The following is a 17,705-nucleotide window of genomic DNA, read 5'->3' as shown; positions in this document are numbered from 1 at the left end:
AATCTCCAATCATTTTATGGTTATAAACCATTCTGACAAGTTAGGCTCATAAAGGGCGTGTATTTGCAGTTAAAATCTTATATACATGTGCTATTGATAGCCTATTTACTGCTAAAGAAAATAGTTCTATGCAGGCTTGTTGTGTGATTGTGGAGATAGTGTTATTATTTATGGTGTTATTAATGTCTAGAAGTTCCAGAAAGAGCACGCCCAGGTTTTGTATATCAGATACATTTTACCATTTTCTCTTTTGTTTCTATTCAGGATTCTTAGTTACAATCGTCTCAGATGTATTCCACTCAAGGCATTTGATGGTTTAAAGTCTCTTCGACTCTTGTAAGTTACTAACACTACATAAAGAGAGGAACTTGCAGGGCTATGAGGTTAAAAACTGCCTGCTATATAAAGGAACTGGTGCCCTGTGGTTAAAGACTACTGAGCTGGCACTATTCGGGTAATTCATAGTACCCATTATTTATGATTGGAATTGGATAGAATTTTGAATGAAAGTTTTTAATACTTGTTTTTAGAGCAATGAAATATTTGACTTAAATATAATATAGTAATCAATTGGCAGTGAATACAAACTACCATTTTAGGGCTAGATTACGAGTGGAGCGCTATTTATCGCTCACGCGTTAACTCTGCTAGAAGTAAGATTTCTGCATGTGTCAAGTAGTGTGCGTATTACAAGATGAAAGTAAAATGTTTTCACTCACACGCTAACCCACAGCACGCTAACAGCAGCGATAAACCCAATATCGCTCACGTGCAACTGCTGTAGGTATAAGGTTCTTTGTACTCATATGAATTTAAAAAATTTAAAGGTTGTAACATTTAAAGAAAACATTTTTTAATAAATATCAACATCTTTTTCACCTTTCAGATCTTTGCATGGTAACAACATTTCTGCCATACCTGAAGGAGCATTCAGCGACCTTACAGCTTTGTCACATCTGTAAGTATATTTATTTTATCATGGAAACACCAGGCTGTTGGAAAACTATTAGTTATTAAACTAATGTCCTATTTACTGTGATTGCAATTTTATACGCTGGAACTGTGTAGTACATAATAAATATTAATAATAATATTAGTTATTTTTAATATTCTCTGTGTGTGTGTGTGTATACAGTCGTATTCAAAAGTTTAGGCACCCCTGACAATTTCCATGATTTTCACTTATAAATAATTGGGTGTTTGGATCAGTAATTTCATTTTGATCTATCAAATAACTGAAGGACACAGTAATATTTCAGTAGTGAAATGAGGTTTATTGGATTAACAGAAAATGTGCAATATGCATCAAAACGAAATTAGACAGGTGCATAAATTTTGGCACCCCAACAGAAATATTGCATCAATATTTAGTAGAGCCTCCTTTAGCAGAAATAACAGCCTCTAGACATTTCCTATAGCTTGTGATGATTGTCTGGATTCTGGATAAAGGTATTTTGGACCATTTCTCCTTGCAAAACATCTCCAGTTCAGTTAGGTTTGATGGTTGCCGAGCATTGACTGCCCGCTTCAAATCACCCCACAGATTTTCAATGATATTCAGGTCTGGGGACTGGGATGGCCATTCCAGAACATTGTACTTGTTTCTCTGCATAAATGCCAGAGTAGATTTTGAGCAGTGTTTTGGGTCGTTGTCTTGATGAAATATCCAGCCCCGGAGTAACTTCAACTTTGTGACCGATTCCTCAACATTATTCTCAAGTATCTGCTGATATTGAGTGAACTCAACTTTAACAAGATTCCCAGTACCGGCACTGGCCACACAGCCCCACAGCATGATGGAACATCCACCAAATTTTACTGTGGGTAGCAAGTGTTTGTCTTGGAACGCTGTGTTCTTTCGCCACCATGCATAACGCCCCTTGTTTTGACCAAATAACTCAATCTTTGTTTCATCAGTCCACAGCACATTCTTCCAAAATGAAGCAGGCTTGTCCAAATGTGCATTTGCATACCTCAAGCGACTCTGTTTGTGGCGTGTGTACAGAAAAGTCTTCTTCCGCATCACTCTCCCATACAGCTTCTCCTTGTGCAAAGTGCGCTGAATTGTTGAACGATGCACAGTGACACCATCTGCAGCAAGATGATGTTGTAGGTCTTTGGAGGTGGTCTGTGGGCTGTTTTTAACTGTTTTCACCATCCTTTGCCTTTGCCTCTGATATTTTACTTGGCCTGCCACTTCTGGCCTTAACAACAACTGTGCCTGTGGTCTTCTATTTCCTCACTATGTTCCTCACAGTGGAAACTGAAAGCTTAAATCTCTGCGATAGCTTTTTGTAGCCTTCCCCTAAACCATAATGTTGAACAATCTTTGTTTTCAGGTCATTTGAGAGTTGTTTTGAGGCACTCATGTTGCCACTCTTCAGAGGGTCAAAGAGAACAACAACTTGCAATTGGCCACCTTAAATACCTTTTCTCATGATTGGCTGCACCTGTCTATGAAGTTCAAGGCTTAATGGGCTCACCAAACCTATTGTGTGTTCCAATTAATCAGTGCTAGGTAGTTACAGGTATTCAAATCAACAAAATGACAAGGGTGCCCACATTTATGCACCTGTCTAATTTCGTTTTGATGCATATTGCACATTTTCTGTTAATCCAATAAACCTCATTTCACTACTGAAATATTACTGTGTCCTTCAGTTATTTGATAGATCAAAATGAAATTGCTGATCCAAACACCCAATTATTTATAAATGGAAATCATGGAAATTGTCAGGGTGCCTAAACTTTTGCATACAACTTTATATATATATATATATATATATATATATATATATATATATATATATATATATAAAGTATATATATTTATTTATTTTTTAAAGGAGCTTTATTTGAAAACAAACAGGTACAAAGATTCGTGCACCGCAGGTGCCAAATTAGGGTTTACAACATCCACCCTTACATTAAGTTCAAGGTTACACAAAACAAGGGATAAATCCACACATAGGTAGAGGTTGTATAGAAAATGTCCTGGGTTTGAACCCAATGTTATTTACCGGGATGCAGGTTTATAATAAGAAAACAAGCTCCAACTTTTTCCATTCATATATTTATTTTTATATATATTTATATACTATATACAGTATATATATATACTGTATATATATATGTGTGTGTGTTTATATATATCTATATATGTGTGTGTGTGTGTGTTTGTATATATGTATATATGTGTGTGTGTATATATATTTATTTTCTACACAGTTATATCTATACCACTACAAATAAAAACAAAAGTATCTGTATATACACACACCATTTACTCACAACCACAAGTATGTAATTATCTCTTTCCCAGTTATAGACATACAGCAAACTCTATCTGCACAGAAGCAGTCCCTGTACAGGCAAGTTAGGTGCTGATAAGAGTTGTGGGCACACTTGGGCACTAGGCCCCTACAAGCCCCATTGACAACACCCCTGTACTATTACTGCATCATTGCCAACACTTTTCAGCAGATCAATCGCATAAGCATGTTAAACAAATAATGACCAGCAAATGTTTTCTTTTTGCCAAAAAGGTCTATGTAAATAGCACTTAACATGCACACAGTTTTTAATATTGCATTATTTGATCTACAAACACTTATATCTTATTCCTACAGCATTATATAGGAAAACAAAAACTCGGGACTGTCCCAGGAAATGATGTAGTCAACATATGATGTTACATGGGTTTAGAAAAACCTTTATCATCATCCCTTTACAATGGAAGATGACGTTTTGATATTATCTGCTTGAATACTGGTAAATCCCTCATTTACATTCTGATGATAAACAATATAGTTGTTTTTTTTTCAGTGCAATCGGAGCAAATCCTCTATATTGTGACTGTAATCTACAGTGGCTTTCAGATTGGGTAAAGTCTGAATATAAAGAACCTGGTATTGCCAGATGTACTGGACCAGGAGAAATGGCAGATAAACTTCTCCTCACAACCCCGTCAAAAAAATTTACTTGTCATGGTAAGATTCCATTTTCTATAAATTTGACCAATAAAATAAAAGGAAAACGATATGCTGTAACGCACGGATTTGTCTCAGCCTGGAGAATCAAACTGTGCTGCTGTTTCTTGCTTTAAGAATAACAATGCGGATACTAGAAGCAAATCTTCCATCAATACACTTGATCAATTTTCACTCGCTGTTACTTACTATGTAGCCTATTCCCATTAAAGAGACACTAAAGTCAAAATTATACTTTAATGATTCAGATAGAGCACGCAATTTTAAGCAACTTTCTAATTTACTCCTATAATCAATTTTTCTTCGTTCTCTTATCTTTATTTAAAAAGCAGGAATGTAAAGCTTAGGAGCCGGACCTTTTTTGGTTTAGAACCTAGTTAGCACTTGCTGATTGGTTGGCTGAATGTATTCACCAATAAACAAGTGCTATCCAGGGTGCTGCTTTTTAAATAAAGATAGCAAGAGAACGAAGAAAAAATGTTTATAGGAATACATTAGAAAGTTGCTTAAAATTGAATGCTCTATCTGAATCATCAAAGAAAAAATCGGGTTTAGTAATCCCTTTAAGGAATGACTGCTAGTTTGTTGTTTATACAAAAAAAAATCAAACCTTTAGTAGAAAATTACTGTTACCATTTTAATTGAGAAAAATACATCAGACCATCTCTACATACTCAAATGAATTAATTTGAAAATAAAATATTTATTTTTTAAATATACACATCTATATATCCTATGTAAATTAATTTATTTGACTAATCTTGTAATAGCCTTTACATTTTTTGCTTTTGGTTTTGTCACACTCCTTGCCCTAGAAATCCCAGGGTCTTGTGGTTTTCCAATTCCAGGTAAGAGTCCAAATCCCTTTTGGTTATTGGTGAAAAATCCTTATCCACCAACCTTCTGACCTACCTGATGTGTAAAGATGTTGTCTATATTTTTGACACGCATGTATCCTATGTGCCCTTGTACTGTTCTCTTCTTTCACAAACTGAAAGAAATATTAAAAAACAAATGATTTTTGTCTTTTAATGCTGTAGCTGTCAAACCAAATCTGATTACATTTTATTTTATTGACTTCCATGTTGTTTCTGAAATGTTTTACATTGGTTTATGGAATCACCAGTTTATAGAAAAACAAACAGATGTCACCTGGATTTAAAAAACAAATAAAGCAATGATATCACTAATAAAAAGTTTGTATGTAAAATTTATAAATATTTCCCTATCTAGATGATTACAGGACAACATGAATTTACTGTAATATACTATTTCTTAATCTAAACTGAAACATTGATCTTATGTATCATATGTGTGTATCTATATCTGGGTTATTAACTATTAACCCCTGACTAGTAAACTATAGTTATATTTTTACATAAATCATGTAATCTGTTTAGCTGATTTTTCAGTATCTCTTAAAACTGTGAAACTCTATTTTTCTATAGGACCAGTTGACATTAATATTCTTGCCAAATGTAATCCATGCCTATCCAATCCATGCAAAAATGATGGTACCTGCAACAATGATCCTGTCGACTTCTACAGGTGTACATGCCCATACGGGTTCAAGGTATTAAAACAACACATATATTTATTATAATATATATTAAGCTTAATTCCTATGAAAGTAAAGCAGAATCCTATATAATATGATGTTGCGCTGTTATATTCACAGGGACAAGATTGTAATATCCCAATACATGCTTGCATTAGTAACCCGTGCAACAATGGGGGAACCTGCCACTTAAAGGAAGGAGAGAAAGATGGCTTTTGGTATGTAGCTACTGTTTCATGTATAATGCACAACTGTAATTTGTATAAAGGTCTTTATAAGTTGTAATACATCTCTGCTTGAAACTGAAAGTCAGGTAAACTATTTGAAAACATTTTTTAAAAAAAATAACCTCTTTATTTTATATATTATTAACACAAATCAGTAAAATTGTTTCTTACAATGTTTCAGTACCACAGGGAACTGTCATATACTATCAATTCCTTTGCCATATCCCTAGGATCTATCACCTCTCCAGTAATTACAGTCATACATCGTGCTTCGCTTTATTGTGCTTCGCAGATATTGCTTTTTTACAACTTGATGCAACCATGTGTTGAGCAAGTCTATTGGTGCCATTTTTCCAGTATATGAGCACATGTAAACACATAAATACACAAATATACGCACCTATATATACACACAACCAGCAAAAAGATTGACTCACTGACGGCTCAGATGATGGTTAGCATTTTTAGCAATAAAGTATTTTCAGTTATTTTTTTTAGACACAATAATATTCCACACTTAAAGGTATAGGAAAGTCAAAATTAAATTTGCATGATTTAGATAGAGTATATAATTTAAGACACTTTTATATTCACTTATATATTCAAATATGCTTTGTTCTCTTGGTATCCCTTGTTGAAAAAGAATATGCACATATCCTACACTAGGGGGAGCTAGCTGCTGATTGGTGCCTACACACATTTGTCTCTTGCGATTGGCTAACTAGATGTGTTTAGCTAGGTGCCAGTAGTGCACTGTTGTTCCTTCAGCAATGAATAAGAAGAGAATGAAGCAAATTTGATACTAGAAGTAAATAGGAAAGTTGTTTGAAATGGAATATTCTATCCAAATCATGAAATACATTTTTGGGGTTTCCTGTCCCTTTATTAGACTATAGTATAGTGTATAACTTTTATATGCACTGGGAAACAAAAAAATAAGTGTGACTCACTTTATGGCTATATTCACTTTATTGCGGTGGTCTAGAACCAAAACCGCAATATCTCGGAGGTACGCCTGGATAGCATTTTACAATAAACTCCAGATATTTCATTATAGGAAAAGACAGCACATGTACAGTAATAAATCTACTTCATATTAGTTTCATTCCTTTCTCAGACTGGTGGAATTTTACAAATCCTCTCCCTCTCTTTAATAATACTTATAAAGCACTTTTTCTCACCCCTAAACTGATAGATTTTTTTATTCCATATTTTTACTTTGATCAGATTTAATTCCATGTATTTACTAAATTAGTATTTAATCAAACTTAGAATAATGATTTGGCCTGATATGACTCTAAATTTACAAGTATGGATTTATATGTGTTTTTTGCACATCCACTGTTCTTAAATTACGATTTACGCTGTGCATATTTAATATGATTAATTTATGTGTAATTTACATTCAAATTTTTGGTGAACAACTTTGTTACGGTTTTTGATGCACCTTATTTTCCTGTGTATATTTGTGTGAATGGCTGAATTATTCGTTTTGCATAAATTATAAAATTACGATTTTAATTGTGCACTTTTCTAATGTATGCGTCTCCTTCCCATATGAAAATGCAGTATACGCCCTTAGAGAGACATCCTGTTTTCAGGGTAAAAAGTGACTTTATAGAATTCCACTATGAAAATAGAAGTACTGGCGAGTATTCTTAAAGAATTTCACCAGCCCAGAGAGCGTTACAGAATGGGCCCTACGTGTCTTGGCTACCTACGTACTGCCTGTTTTCATTGGCTGCAAATGTGATTTATACATTATTTTTATTATGAATCCATTTTAAATAATAAAGTAACTTATTTTCCCGGAAGACTTGCAATTTGTTTTATTCACATTTTTGAATTCCTGCTGTTTTTAGGCATATGCTTGTTAAAATGTAATTTCTAGTGAAAGGGAAATTTAACAATTAATTCCACAATTATTATGGTAACTAATAAACACTCTGTGATCAGCTTTTATATGAAGTTGTTTAATCACACAGTACAATTACCTTAAATGTGTTTATGAAGTAAAATAATTAAACTCTTAATTAAAATCACAGCAAATCATTCACCCAATATTTCTAATCTACCAATTAAAGCTTGTGTAAAAATTACTTGATATAAAATGCTTCTCTTTGCGAGTCATTTAGAAATTATCCCTAATCTAGATTAATTTGAACTCCTTACAGAACTAACATTTTCTCACTTATCTTGACAATTTGCTCCTAATTGATCTAAATTGATCCACATTTACAATTATGCGTAACAGTGTAAAAAGCGAATTTAAATATTAAAAGGGATATTAAACAGTAACTACATGCTAGATATTATGTATCCAAAACAAAGATTAGCATTACAATAATATGTAATGTATTTTTTACAATTATATTAGTTATTTAAAGATTAAAGATATAAGAGTAAAGATTTAGCTTCTACAGAGTACTCTAGCTTTTATATAGTAATGAGCGCTGCCATGTTTGAACTTAAGTTTGTCATTATCTTTCTCTTCTGTTGAGCACAAGTATGGACAGATAAAAAAAAACAGGCAATAAAAGACACAGTGCAAAGAAAACTGTGTGGAAACCCTGTTAGATAGTTACTTTCACAATCCTATGTTCCACACAGCCTTGTTTGCACAGTGCCTGTTTTATATCTGCCCCCAGTTGTCCTCAGCAGGAGAGATAGATAAGGCGAAAACAAATTAAAACATGGAGGTGCCCATTGCTTTATAGAAACTCAGTGGAATTTAGGAAAACAACAATTTTCAGCGTTAAATTACACTGAAATTGAAAAGTTTTTTTTTAACTACACCTAATAAAACACTTCTATTACAATATCATACTGTTTAATATCCCTTTAAGACTTCAAATGCCAACACATTATACAGAGAATAATAGTTTCTTTGTCTTGATCTTTAACATGATGTTTTCAGTATGTAAGTACAATGTGCTTAGTTGTATGTTGATATATGTTGTGTATATAATCAGTTGTAAAGTTAAAAATTGAGAGTAGAATGGATTTGCTTGATGATTAGTAGACAATATATTTTGACTGAATAATTTATCCTTTGAACATTTACGTGCACAAGGTGTACTTGCGCAGACGGATTTGAAGGCGAAAACTGTGAGGTTAACATAGACGACTGCGAAGATAATGATTGTGAGAATAATTCAACTTGCGTTGATGGCATCAACAATTACACATGCCTTTGCCCAGTGGAATACACAGGTGAGAATGTCCGTAATACGATAATAGGTAATGTAAAGGTTTTGTAACAGGATTTATGTGATACATTAAGACAAATATTTCTAATAAGCTTTTATTTGATTAAAGGAACATGGTTTTCCAAAGCATTCTATCATGTAAATACACTCTGGATGTAAAGTTGTTTGCATCAGAAATATATTATCTGCGGTTCAGAAAGCATCAATTAAGAGTGCACATAAAGCCATCTCTATATTAATATGGGGTGAGATCTAGAAAGTCATTAAAACTCCAAAGAAGACCAGAGAATACTTAAAGGGACATGTAACCCAAATTGTTTCTGTCATGATTCAGAAAGAGCATATGATTTTAAACAACTTTCTAATTTAATTTACTTCTATTAGCAAATTTTCTTTGTTATCTTGTGATCTTTTGTTGAACAGCAGGACGTAAGCTCAGGATCATGCTTGTGTCTGGACCACTGTATGGCAGCAGTTTTGCAAGAATGTTATCCATTTGCAAGAGCACTAGATGGCAGCACTATTTCCTGCCATGTAGGACTAGGGACTCCTACCTTGGTATCTCTTCAACAAAGAATACCATAGGAACAAAGCAAATTTGATAATAAAAGTGAATTGGAAACTTTTATAAAATTGTATGCTCTGTTTGAATCACAAAAGAACATTTTTGGGTTTCATATCTCTTTAATCGTTTTCCGCACACAGATGATAGTCACATTATGTGACATTGATCATGGCTGTATAGTAGGTTCTACCTGCAGAATTTTTGTGTATTTTTCACTTATGCTTTGTAAACCTAAAATTACAAAATAAGTCATACTATCGAGCACTGGACTTCCATGTTCCCTTATGTGTGTACTTTAAATTTTTCTTTGTCTTGTTGTTATTAATATTTTATCTTCAGTTACCCTCCTTTTAAGATGTTTTTGTTGTTGTTGCAAACACGATTCTTGTTCCCAGTCTTTGTCTCATATTCCTTGCTGTTTTTGTTTGTTTGCTAATGTGCTGTTGGGCTGCTTTCTCAATGAAAACATATGTATCTTGTCTCTTCTATCTTTGTTGCACAAGCTGCTAATCTAAATGAGGTGGAAAAAGGTTAGTTCTAATCATTTTCTCCTACATATTTGTTCTCCTTGTAGAACATCTTGTTACAAGACTTTTGTGCAAGTTTGCAATAAATTTTCTTGATACATTAATACATTTTCTGCTGCTATTGTTTTCAAATGGACAACACCCCCCACACACACACCACTTGCTTTAACTGGAAGATCCTATCTTGACTTTTTAAGCATGGCTTGCCACTATCATTTTGTTAGCAAAACTGGCATTGTTTTGCAGTATCATATGATCTTTACTAAACACAGAGAGGCACATATGTGTGGTAGTGTTAGACTAGTAAATTCTGCAGTGTGCACTTCCAATTCTCAAAACTAGTAAATTCACAATGTTCATGAAGGTGTGGCAAAATAAATAATGGAAGTATATGGCAAAGTTTTCATAAAACATAGTTAAACATTTTATACTAAAATACTAGGGCTCCATGTACTAAACAGCCAGGAGCCTCGTCCACTCATAGAATTGTACATACAGCCCTTAATGTTTCACGTCAATTTAAATATTCATACAAGCCAAGTTGAATAAGGAAATTTGCAGTTAAACGGTCCATGAAAGTCTGGATTGCATAAACTGTGAACATATTCTTCTATACCGTTAACTTTTTTCTTCCAAAATGTTCTTAACTTACATGGGGTAAAATCTATATTTGCGTTTCATTTGTTTAGAAAGATCAATAGATATAGCAATAAAAAAAAATGTTAGTTAAAAAGCATGGAAATTTCAAAATCAATGTCCCCCATTAAAGAATATATTGTAGTATATTAAATCATATCACTAAATTCTGTGGGGTGGTGGAGTTTCATTTGGGAAGTTACAGGTTTTTTTAACATTTAATTGGGAACTTAAATGTTCTCATTATTGGGAGGCAATCAAAATACTCAAAATCCCTAATACCATAAAACAGAAATGAAATCCAGAAAGATCATAATCCCTAATGTCTAAAATCCCCAAAATGCAAAAAGAACAAAATCCCAAAAATCTAAATCCTTAAATTTAAAGAACCTATAGATATTATGTGCTGGGATGTCCCTATCTTCACTATCATTTTGCCTTTGCCTGGGGGGTTCAAGGAAGCCCCCCTTGTAAACCTCATTCCCCAAGGTTCACTTGGTGTGGACACTAGAGGATCGGCGGTGTGCACCCTTGAACCCTGCAAGCAAAGTGAAAAAGATAGAAAAGATATAGACTGCTTTCAGGATTTCTGTATTTTACAAGTTAGTGATTTTTTAAAATTTTTAAAATTTGTGATTATGTTATGTCAGCGTTTTTTAATTTCCGTCTTTAGAACTTCAGGATTGCGGCATTCGGTCTTGTGTACTTCAGTCTTTTGATATAGACCCCTAATTATTATAGGTTTTCTGCCATTGACTTTTCTAGGTGTTATATTGTAAAATGTATATGTATGCATGTGCATGTATGTTGTGCACATGCAGTAGGAGTGTAACATGTGTCCTAACTATAGGATATACAAAAAGTAATGAAATGTAATTAAAGTATAAGAATGTTTTTAAAAGTCTGACTTATTAGCCAACATTTCAGCTGTTGTCACATAAAAATTAGGGATTTATAAAATATCTACAGTCAATACCCCCAACAGTGAAATATATGTTGTGTAATATATTTTAAAAATAAGATGAACAAATACAAATGCTTCATTAAAATGTTGTAAAATTGTAACATTTATTCATATTTGATATTACTGTTTTGCAGGTGAGCTTTGTGAAGAGAAATTGGACTTATGTGCTCAGGAAGTGAACCCATGTCAGCATGACTCAAAATGCATTCTGACTTCTAAGGGATATAAGTGAGTATTGCTCTCTTTTGTTCTTGTGAGAACCATGCACAGTATCCTACAGCAATGTTGTCATGTAAATGCCAAAGTTTAGAATGTTGCAATAAAAAGTTTGTTTTCTGTTTAAACAGATGAAAAGGTCAAAATTAAAATGTGCATTTTAATATGAAATAGAAGCAATTTTGTACCAGTATTTAAACACAACACCTTCTCAGAGTCAGCTGGGGCTTGTATGACACAAACAAAGGGGCATATTTATCCATCTCCTTATGGAGCTTGATGCCCCATTGTTTCCGGCGAGTCTTCAGGCTCGCCGGAAACAGAAGTTATGAAGCAGCGGTCTAAAGACTGCTGCTCGATAACTTGTCCGCCTGCTCTGAGGCCGCGGACAGAAATCAACCCGATCGAATACGATCAGGTTGATTGACACGTATGCTGTCGGCATTTATCGATGTGCGGCGGACATGATACGCTACTTCGTATCATGTCCGCTTGCACATTGATAAATATGCCCCTAAGTCTTTACAGATGCAGTACATACCATTTGCAGCTCTCCAAACTTGAGTATTGGAGCACAGGCACTCACAGGATATGCGCATATGCCACAGAAAAACATTAATAACCTTTATTAGAAGCATTTTTGCTAAAAGAACTATATTGCAAAAATGCTTTTATTTCCTATTCAAATCCACCCACGCAAAGTTAAATTTTTTACCTTTCTATCTCTTTAAGGTAAAATTTGTGCTTTCGATGCTTCATTGTTGTCTTAAAGGCTGGGTTTACAAACTTATGTTCGGGTTGGGAATTTTGACTACTGGATTAGAGTATTAGATCTGTCTGGAAGGGGTTAAAAGACTGCTTAAAGTATTATATATGATTGGCGCCAGTATTGTAAACCTTGTGCTGTTTTGGTGCCGGCAATTAATAAGTTATTCCCACACTCTTTGCAAGCATAATATGAACATTTATGTGCTTTTCTGGATCTTTTATTCTCCTTTTTCAATAAACTATAAGAGGTTAAGCTGGTAAATCCAACACAAAAGGTACTCTGTATGTTAATGCTATTGCAAAAGTAAAATTCCCTTGTTCATTAGTGCATCTTCTTTATGTACTAGTGCCCCTTGTTTTGTGGTTATCCCCCACAAAGGAGTTAAACACATAGCTAAACTCCTTTAACAGAGCACCAATAAACTGAAACTCCAGTGCAGGGCGTGTTTGGTGATTGGTGGCACGTGCATACACATGTTGTTATAGGTTGTTATCAGGTTTGTCCTGTTCAGGAGCTCAAATACATATGAAAAAAAAGTGGAATAGAGGTGTGAAAAAACACCAGCTAGTGCACCAATGCTGCTGAGCCTACCTAAGTATGCCATAAATCATTTTTAAACTTAAATTATTTATTAAATTGTTTATCATTTTGACTTGTTTAATTAAGCATCTAATACAACACCTAATCCTCTAGATTTGCATTTCTTTCTAAGCAGTTTGCATCTTTTGTTTTGCTAGCTATGATATCTAATAAATGTGCACTCTATGGTTTAATGTAGTTACAATCCTTCTTATTTATTGTGGTATTGCTATACTTTTGAAAAAAAAAAATTCAATGTGGTGAATATGATTCATATTATAGTTGCTTTTGAGATGTCTTTTGAGTCTTGGTAAACTAAGGTCAGACACATGTAGAAGTGTGGGGGGGAAGACATCTAGAAACGGCTATAAAACAGTTGTTAGATGCATTTGACTCTGTAAGAGTGCATATAAAAGGCTAATTAAATATTATATTACTGATAGCATGTGCAGACTGTAAAAACCTGTGACTGGCATAAAACACAAGTCCTCAATGTCTTCCAAACCCCTCTAGTAGACAGCACATACATATATGCTGGTGAGGTAGCTCAGTTGGTAAATTCCCTGAATACTAAAAAGCCTGTTTAAAAGATCCAAGGTCACAGGTTCAAATCCTTGCAGAGATCAGCCCTTTATCCTTCTGAGGTTGATAAAATGAGTACCATTAAATTCGGTAATAATAACAACTATTACTATTTAGCAACCGATTTGGTTAATTCCAAGAGAGAGCGCTGAAAATGCGCTTTGAGTCCCACTGGGAGAAAGGCGCTATATAAATACTAGTTATTATATCAAATTAAACTGCTGGCCCTGCAGTCTTTCTGTATGCCACATACCCTCAGTTAGACCCCTTGCCATCTAGCCTCTCTTTTAGCCACATACCCACTACAGATTAGAACCATGGTCCTGCTGTCTGCTTCTCCTATTTCTCCTTTCTGTCAAGCATCACACATGGGACCTGTATGTGCAGGGGGGTGAAAGGGAACTTCCTGACACAGAATCTGACAACCTACCTGAAATATGATAACGAGGAGACGTCACCCCGACAAGATCACCCTTTTATATGTTCTTTTTTTTTACATACTGCCCAGAGCAATACCAGCCACATATCAACTCTAACGACAGTACTGTATAAAATATGAAACAGAAATACAAAAAATATACTTAAAGGGACAGTAAAGTTAAAATTAAACTTAAATAATTCAAATAAGACAAAATTTAAATCTAGGTAGGCTCATATGAGCTTAGGGGGCCCATTTATCAAGCTCCAGATGGAGCTTGAGGGCTCGTGTTTCTGGCGAGCCTGCGAGTACGATCGGGTTGATTGACACCTCCCTGCTGGCGGCCGATTGGCTGCGAATCTGCAGGGGGCGGCGTTACAAGAGCTGCTGGTGCAATGCTGAATACGGAGAGCGTATTGCTCTCCGCATTCAGCGAGGTCTGGCGGATCAGGTCCGCCAGACCTTTGATAAATATCCCCCCCATGAGCGTGCACATGTCTTTAGTACTCTGTAGCAAACAATTTATAACACTGCTACATACAATATTGCAAAACACTGCTGCTATAGAGTAGTAAAGACAAGTGCATACTCCTGAGTCCATATGAGCCTACTTAGCTTTACTCATTAACAAAGGATAACTAGAGAAAAATGCAATTAAATAATTGAAGTACATTGGAAAGTTGTTTAAAACTGTATGCTCTATCTCAATCATGAAAGTGTAATTTTGACTTGAATGCCTCTTTAAACCTAAGTACACTAAATGAGAAATGTAAAGTACATTTTAGCCTATGTGACCATAATTATCTTGGTAATAGATTCTTATTTTCCATCCCTTTTCATAACATGTAATGGTATGCTCCCGATACAGATATAACTAAATAGTGTGAAGACAATCATTGTATTAGAAATATATAACTCCATCTGCTTCTTTATTTAAAAAAAAAAAAACAAACAAACATAATTAAACATATGGAAGAATAGAAATCTTTTCTCCCAAAAATAAAAAAAAATACAGGACAATGTTACTACTAAAAATCTTCCCTGGAATAAAAAAAAAAAATATTTCATATACATGGTTTTCTTTTTCTTAAACAATAGGAAATATAGTGGGTTTTGTTGATTTCCACCTTGTTCTACTTTTGGGGAGGAAATGCTGAAAAAATATGCAATAAAGCCACTTTGTAGCACGAGACTCAATAGACATTTCAATAAAAAAATGACAGAAACATATTTTAGCACAATTATTAATTAAAGTTTTATTTTGCAGATGCGATTGTACTCCTGGTTTTGCTGGAGAACACTGTGACATAGATTACGATGACTGCCAAGAAAATAAATGTAGAAATGGAGGGAAATGCATTGATGCAGTTAATGGTTACACATGCATCTGCCCTGATGGCTACAGGTAAGTGCTATCTTGTCTAGATGTGGTATATGCAAAATAAACTGCTTCACATACATTTGTTGTAATACCCACACTGGGTACATATTATGTTTAAATAATGCACCAAAACAAGGGAATTGGATGAAAAGGCCGCAGCACACTTTATTACAATTCTAACCAAATTTAAATATTCCATAAACATAAAATTCGAACCACATAAGGCCAATTTAGAGGTGCTGCCTCCATAAACCAATTTACCCTTCACTAGCTTACTCACCAGGCACATTTTCCTACCAATTTCAACCCCATCCCTTTATGAGGTACCACTTCAAGAATAATGTAATCTTTTTAAATAACAAGCAGCCCGCCCAACATGGCTGCAAATATAAGCAGCACAAAAAAAAACTCACAACCCTCTCTTTGTCCTAACTCGTAACCTCACTCCATGCCCTACATGGGGTCAAAAACCCTTCCTTTAATTTCATGTGGGGTGTTTAGTTTTTTCTGGGGGGGGGGGGTTTCTTCAGTAAAAGGCTTTTGTTTTTATTTGTATTTTCTTTTCTTACAAAAAGAATGAAAAAAAAACACATTTATGTAACACATTTCTGGGGCTTACAATGTAAGACTAAAATCTGGACTTTTGTTGAATTGGCTGTTAGTGGGTTTTAATTTTTTTCTTTCTTTTTTTTTCAAGTGGCCTGTTCTGTGAATCTTCACCTCCTATAGTGTTTCCTCGCACAAGTCCGTGTGACAATTTTGAGTGTCAAAATGGAGCTCAGTGTATTGTGAAAGGAAATGAGCCATCTTGCCAGTGTGTGTCTGGTTACCAGGGAAACAAATGTGAAAAGCTTGTTAGTGTAAATTTTGTGAATAAGGATTCATACTTGCAAATTCCATCAACTAAAGGCCGTACTCAAACCAACATCACCCTACAGGTAAGAAAAGAGTTACAATAAGAAATTAGGTTGCAAGACAGTCGGCACAAATCATTATTTAAAAAAAATCAATAAAAAAAAAATCAGTTTCTATTAGGTCCAGGATAATATATAGTCAGTCTAAATTCTGCTAGCTTTATCTTTTAAGATTATTTAGATAAGTAAACTTCAGATTGGTTAAAAAATGGCATAGGGCATGGCCACAGGATTCATAGATTCAGCCAAGAATTAAGAAATAACTGATCATAGGGAGGGAGGGGTCTATTATATGGGATGGGATCTATGGAGGAGTTTTGCCATGTGTGGGTGGACAGAAAAGTTTGGTACTAAATGGGTTTAGCGTTGGCATGGGAGGGTCAGTAGCTGGTGGCAGATACCAAGGGTGCGCATAATCTTTTTAGAATGTGAATTGCAGGAAGATTCCTTTTAGAGGCTGAGTAATTAAGGCAGGGATGTTGGGGGTTAATAGAACAGTTTAGGATCACACACACAATATAAAAAGAGGAACTTTAAAGTAAAAAAAAATACTCTAATAATTACAATATTAAAAGTCTACATGTGCACATTCCAAAAACATTATATATTAACCATTTCTACAAATATTTACAAACACTGTTTCACATAGCCACCTGTGTTAGTTGAAAATGCTGTGTGCATATAATTGTGACATCCAATGAGACAATTTTACCTCTGTGATTACCTTGTATCTAAGCCTCTGCAGACTGCCCCTTTATCTCAGTTCTTTTGACAGACTTTCATTTTAGCCAATCAGTGCTAACTCATAAATAACTCCACGGCTATGAGCACAATGTTATGTATATGACACGCATGAAATAAAAATGTCTGTCAAAAACTGTCAAAAGGCACTAAGATAAGAGGCAGTTCAACAGCTTAGAAATTAGCATATTAGCCTACCTAGGTTTAGCTTTTCACAAAGAATACCAAGAGAGCAAAGCAAAATGATAAAAGTAAATTGGAAACTTTAAAATTGCATGCCCTATCTGAATCATGAAAGTTACATTTTCAACTAGAATGTCCCTTTAAATGTAATTGAAAGTGGCAGTTCATATTATGTATTTAGTTTCTGCTTCAGAGCTGCAACCCCCTTCCCTTTTAATTTGTCCCAAATTCAAAATAGTCAAGAAAA

The 17,705-nt window shown here is 34.5% G+C and overlaps 1 protein-coding gene across 1 annotated transcript in view; it reads left to right on the top strand.

The window, feature by feature from the left end:
• The window catches only part of SLIT2 (slit guidance ligand 2), a 493,710-nt gene that overhangs the window by 430,890 nt on the left and 45,115 nt on the right, over nt 1-17,705 (top strand). Inside the window, exons 23-31 of the mRNA XM_053704101.1 lie at nt 265-336; nt 887-958; nt 3,826-3,989; nt 5,438-5,562; nt 5,668-5,765; nt 8,848-8,987; nt 11,810-11,903; nt 15,507-15,644; nt 16,318-16,558. Coding sequence (XP_053560076.1) covers nt 265-336; nt 887-958; nt 3,826-3,989; nt 5,438-5,562; nt 5,668-5,765; nt 8,848-8,987; nt 11,810-11,903; nt 15,507-15,644; nt 16,318-16,558 — 1,144 coding nt within the window. The remainder of the gene's footprint in view (nt 1-264; nt 337-886; nt 959-3,825; nt 3,990-5,437; nt 5,563-5,667; nt 5,766-8,847; nt 8,988-11,809; nt 11,904-15,506; nt 15,645-16,317; nt 16,559-17,705) is intronic.

The sequence above is a fragment of the Bombina bombina genome, chromosome 2 (assembly GCF_027579735.1).
Source record: "Bombina bombina isolate aBomBom1 chromosome 2, aBomBom1.pri, whole genome shotgun sequence".
Classification (NCBI taxonomy): Eukaryota; Metazoa; Chordata; class Amphibia; order Anura; family Bombinatoridae; genus Bombina; species Bombina bombina.
This window is presented reverse-complemented; position numbering and strand designations above follow the sequence as displayed.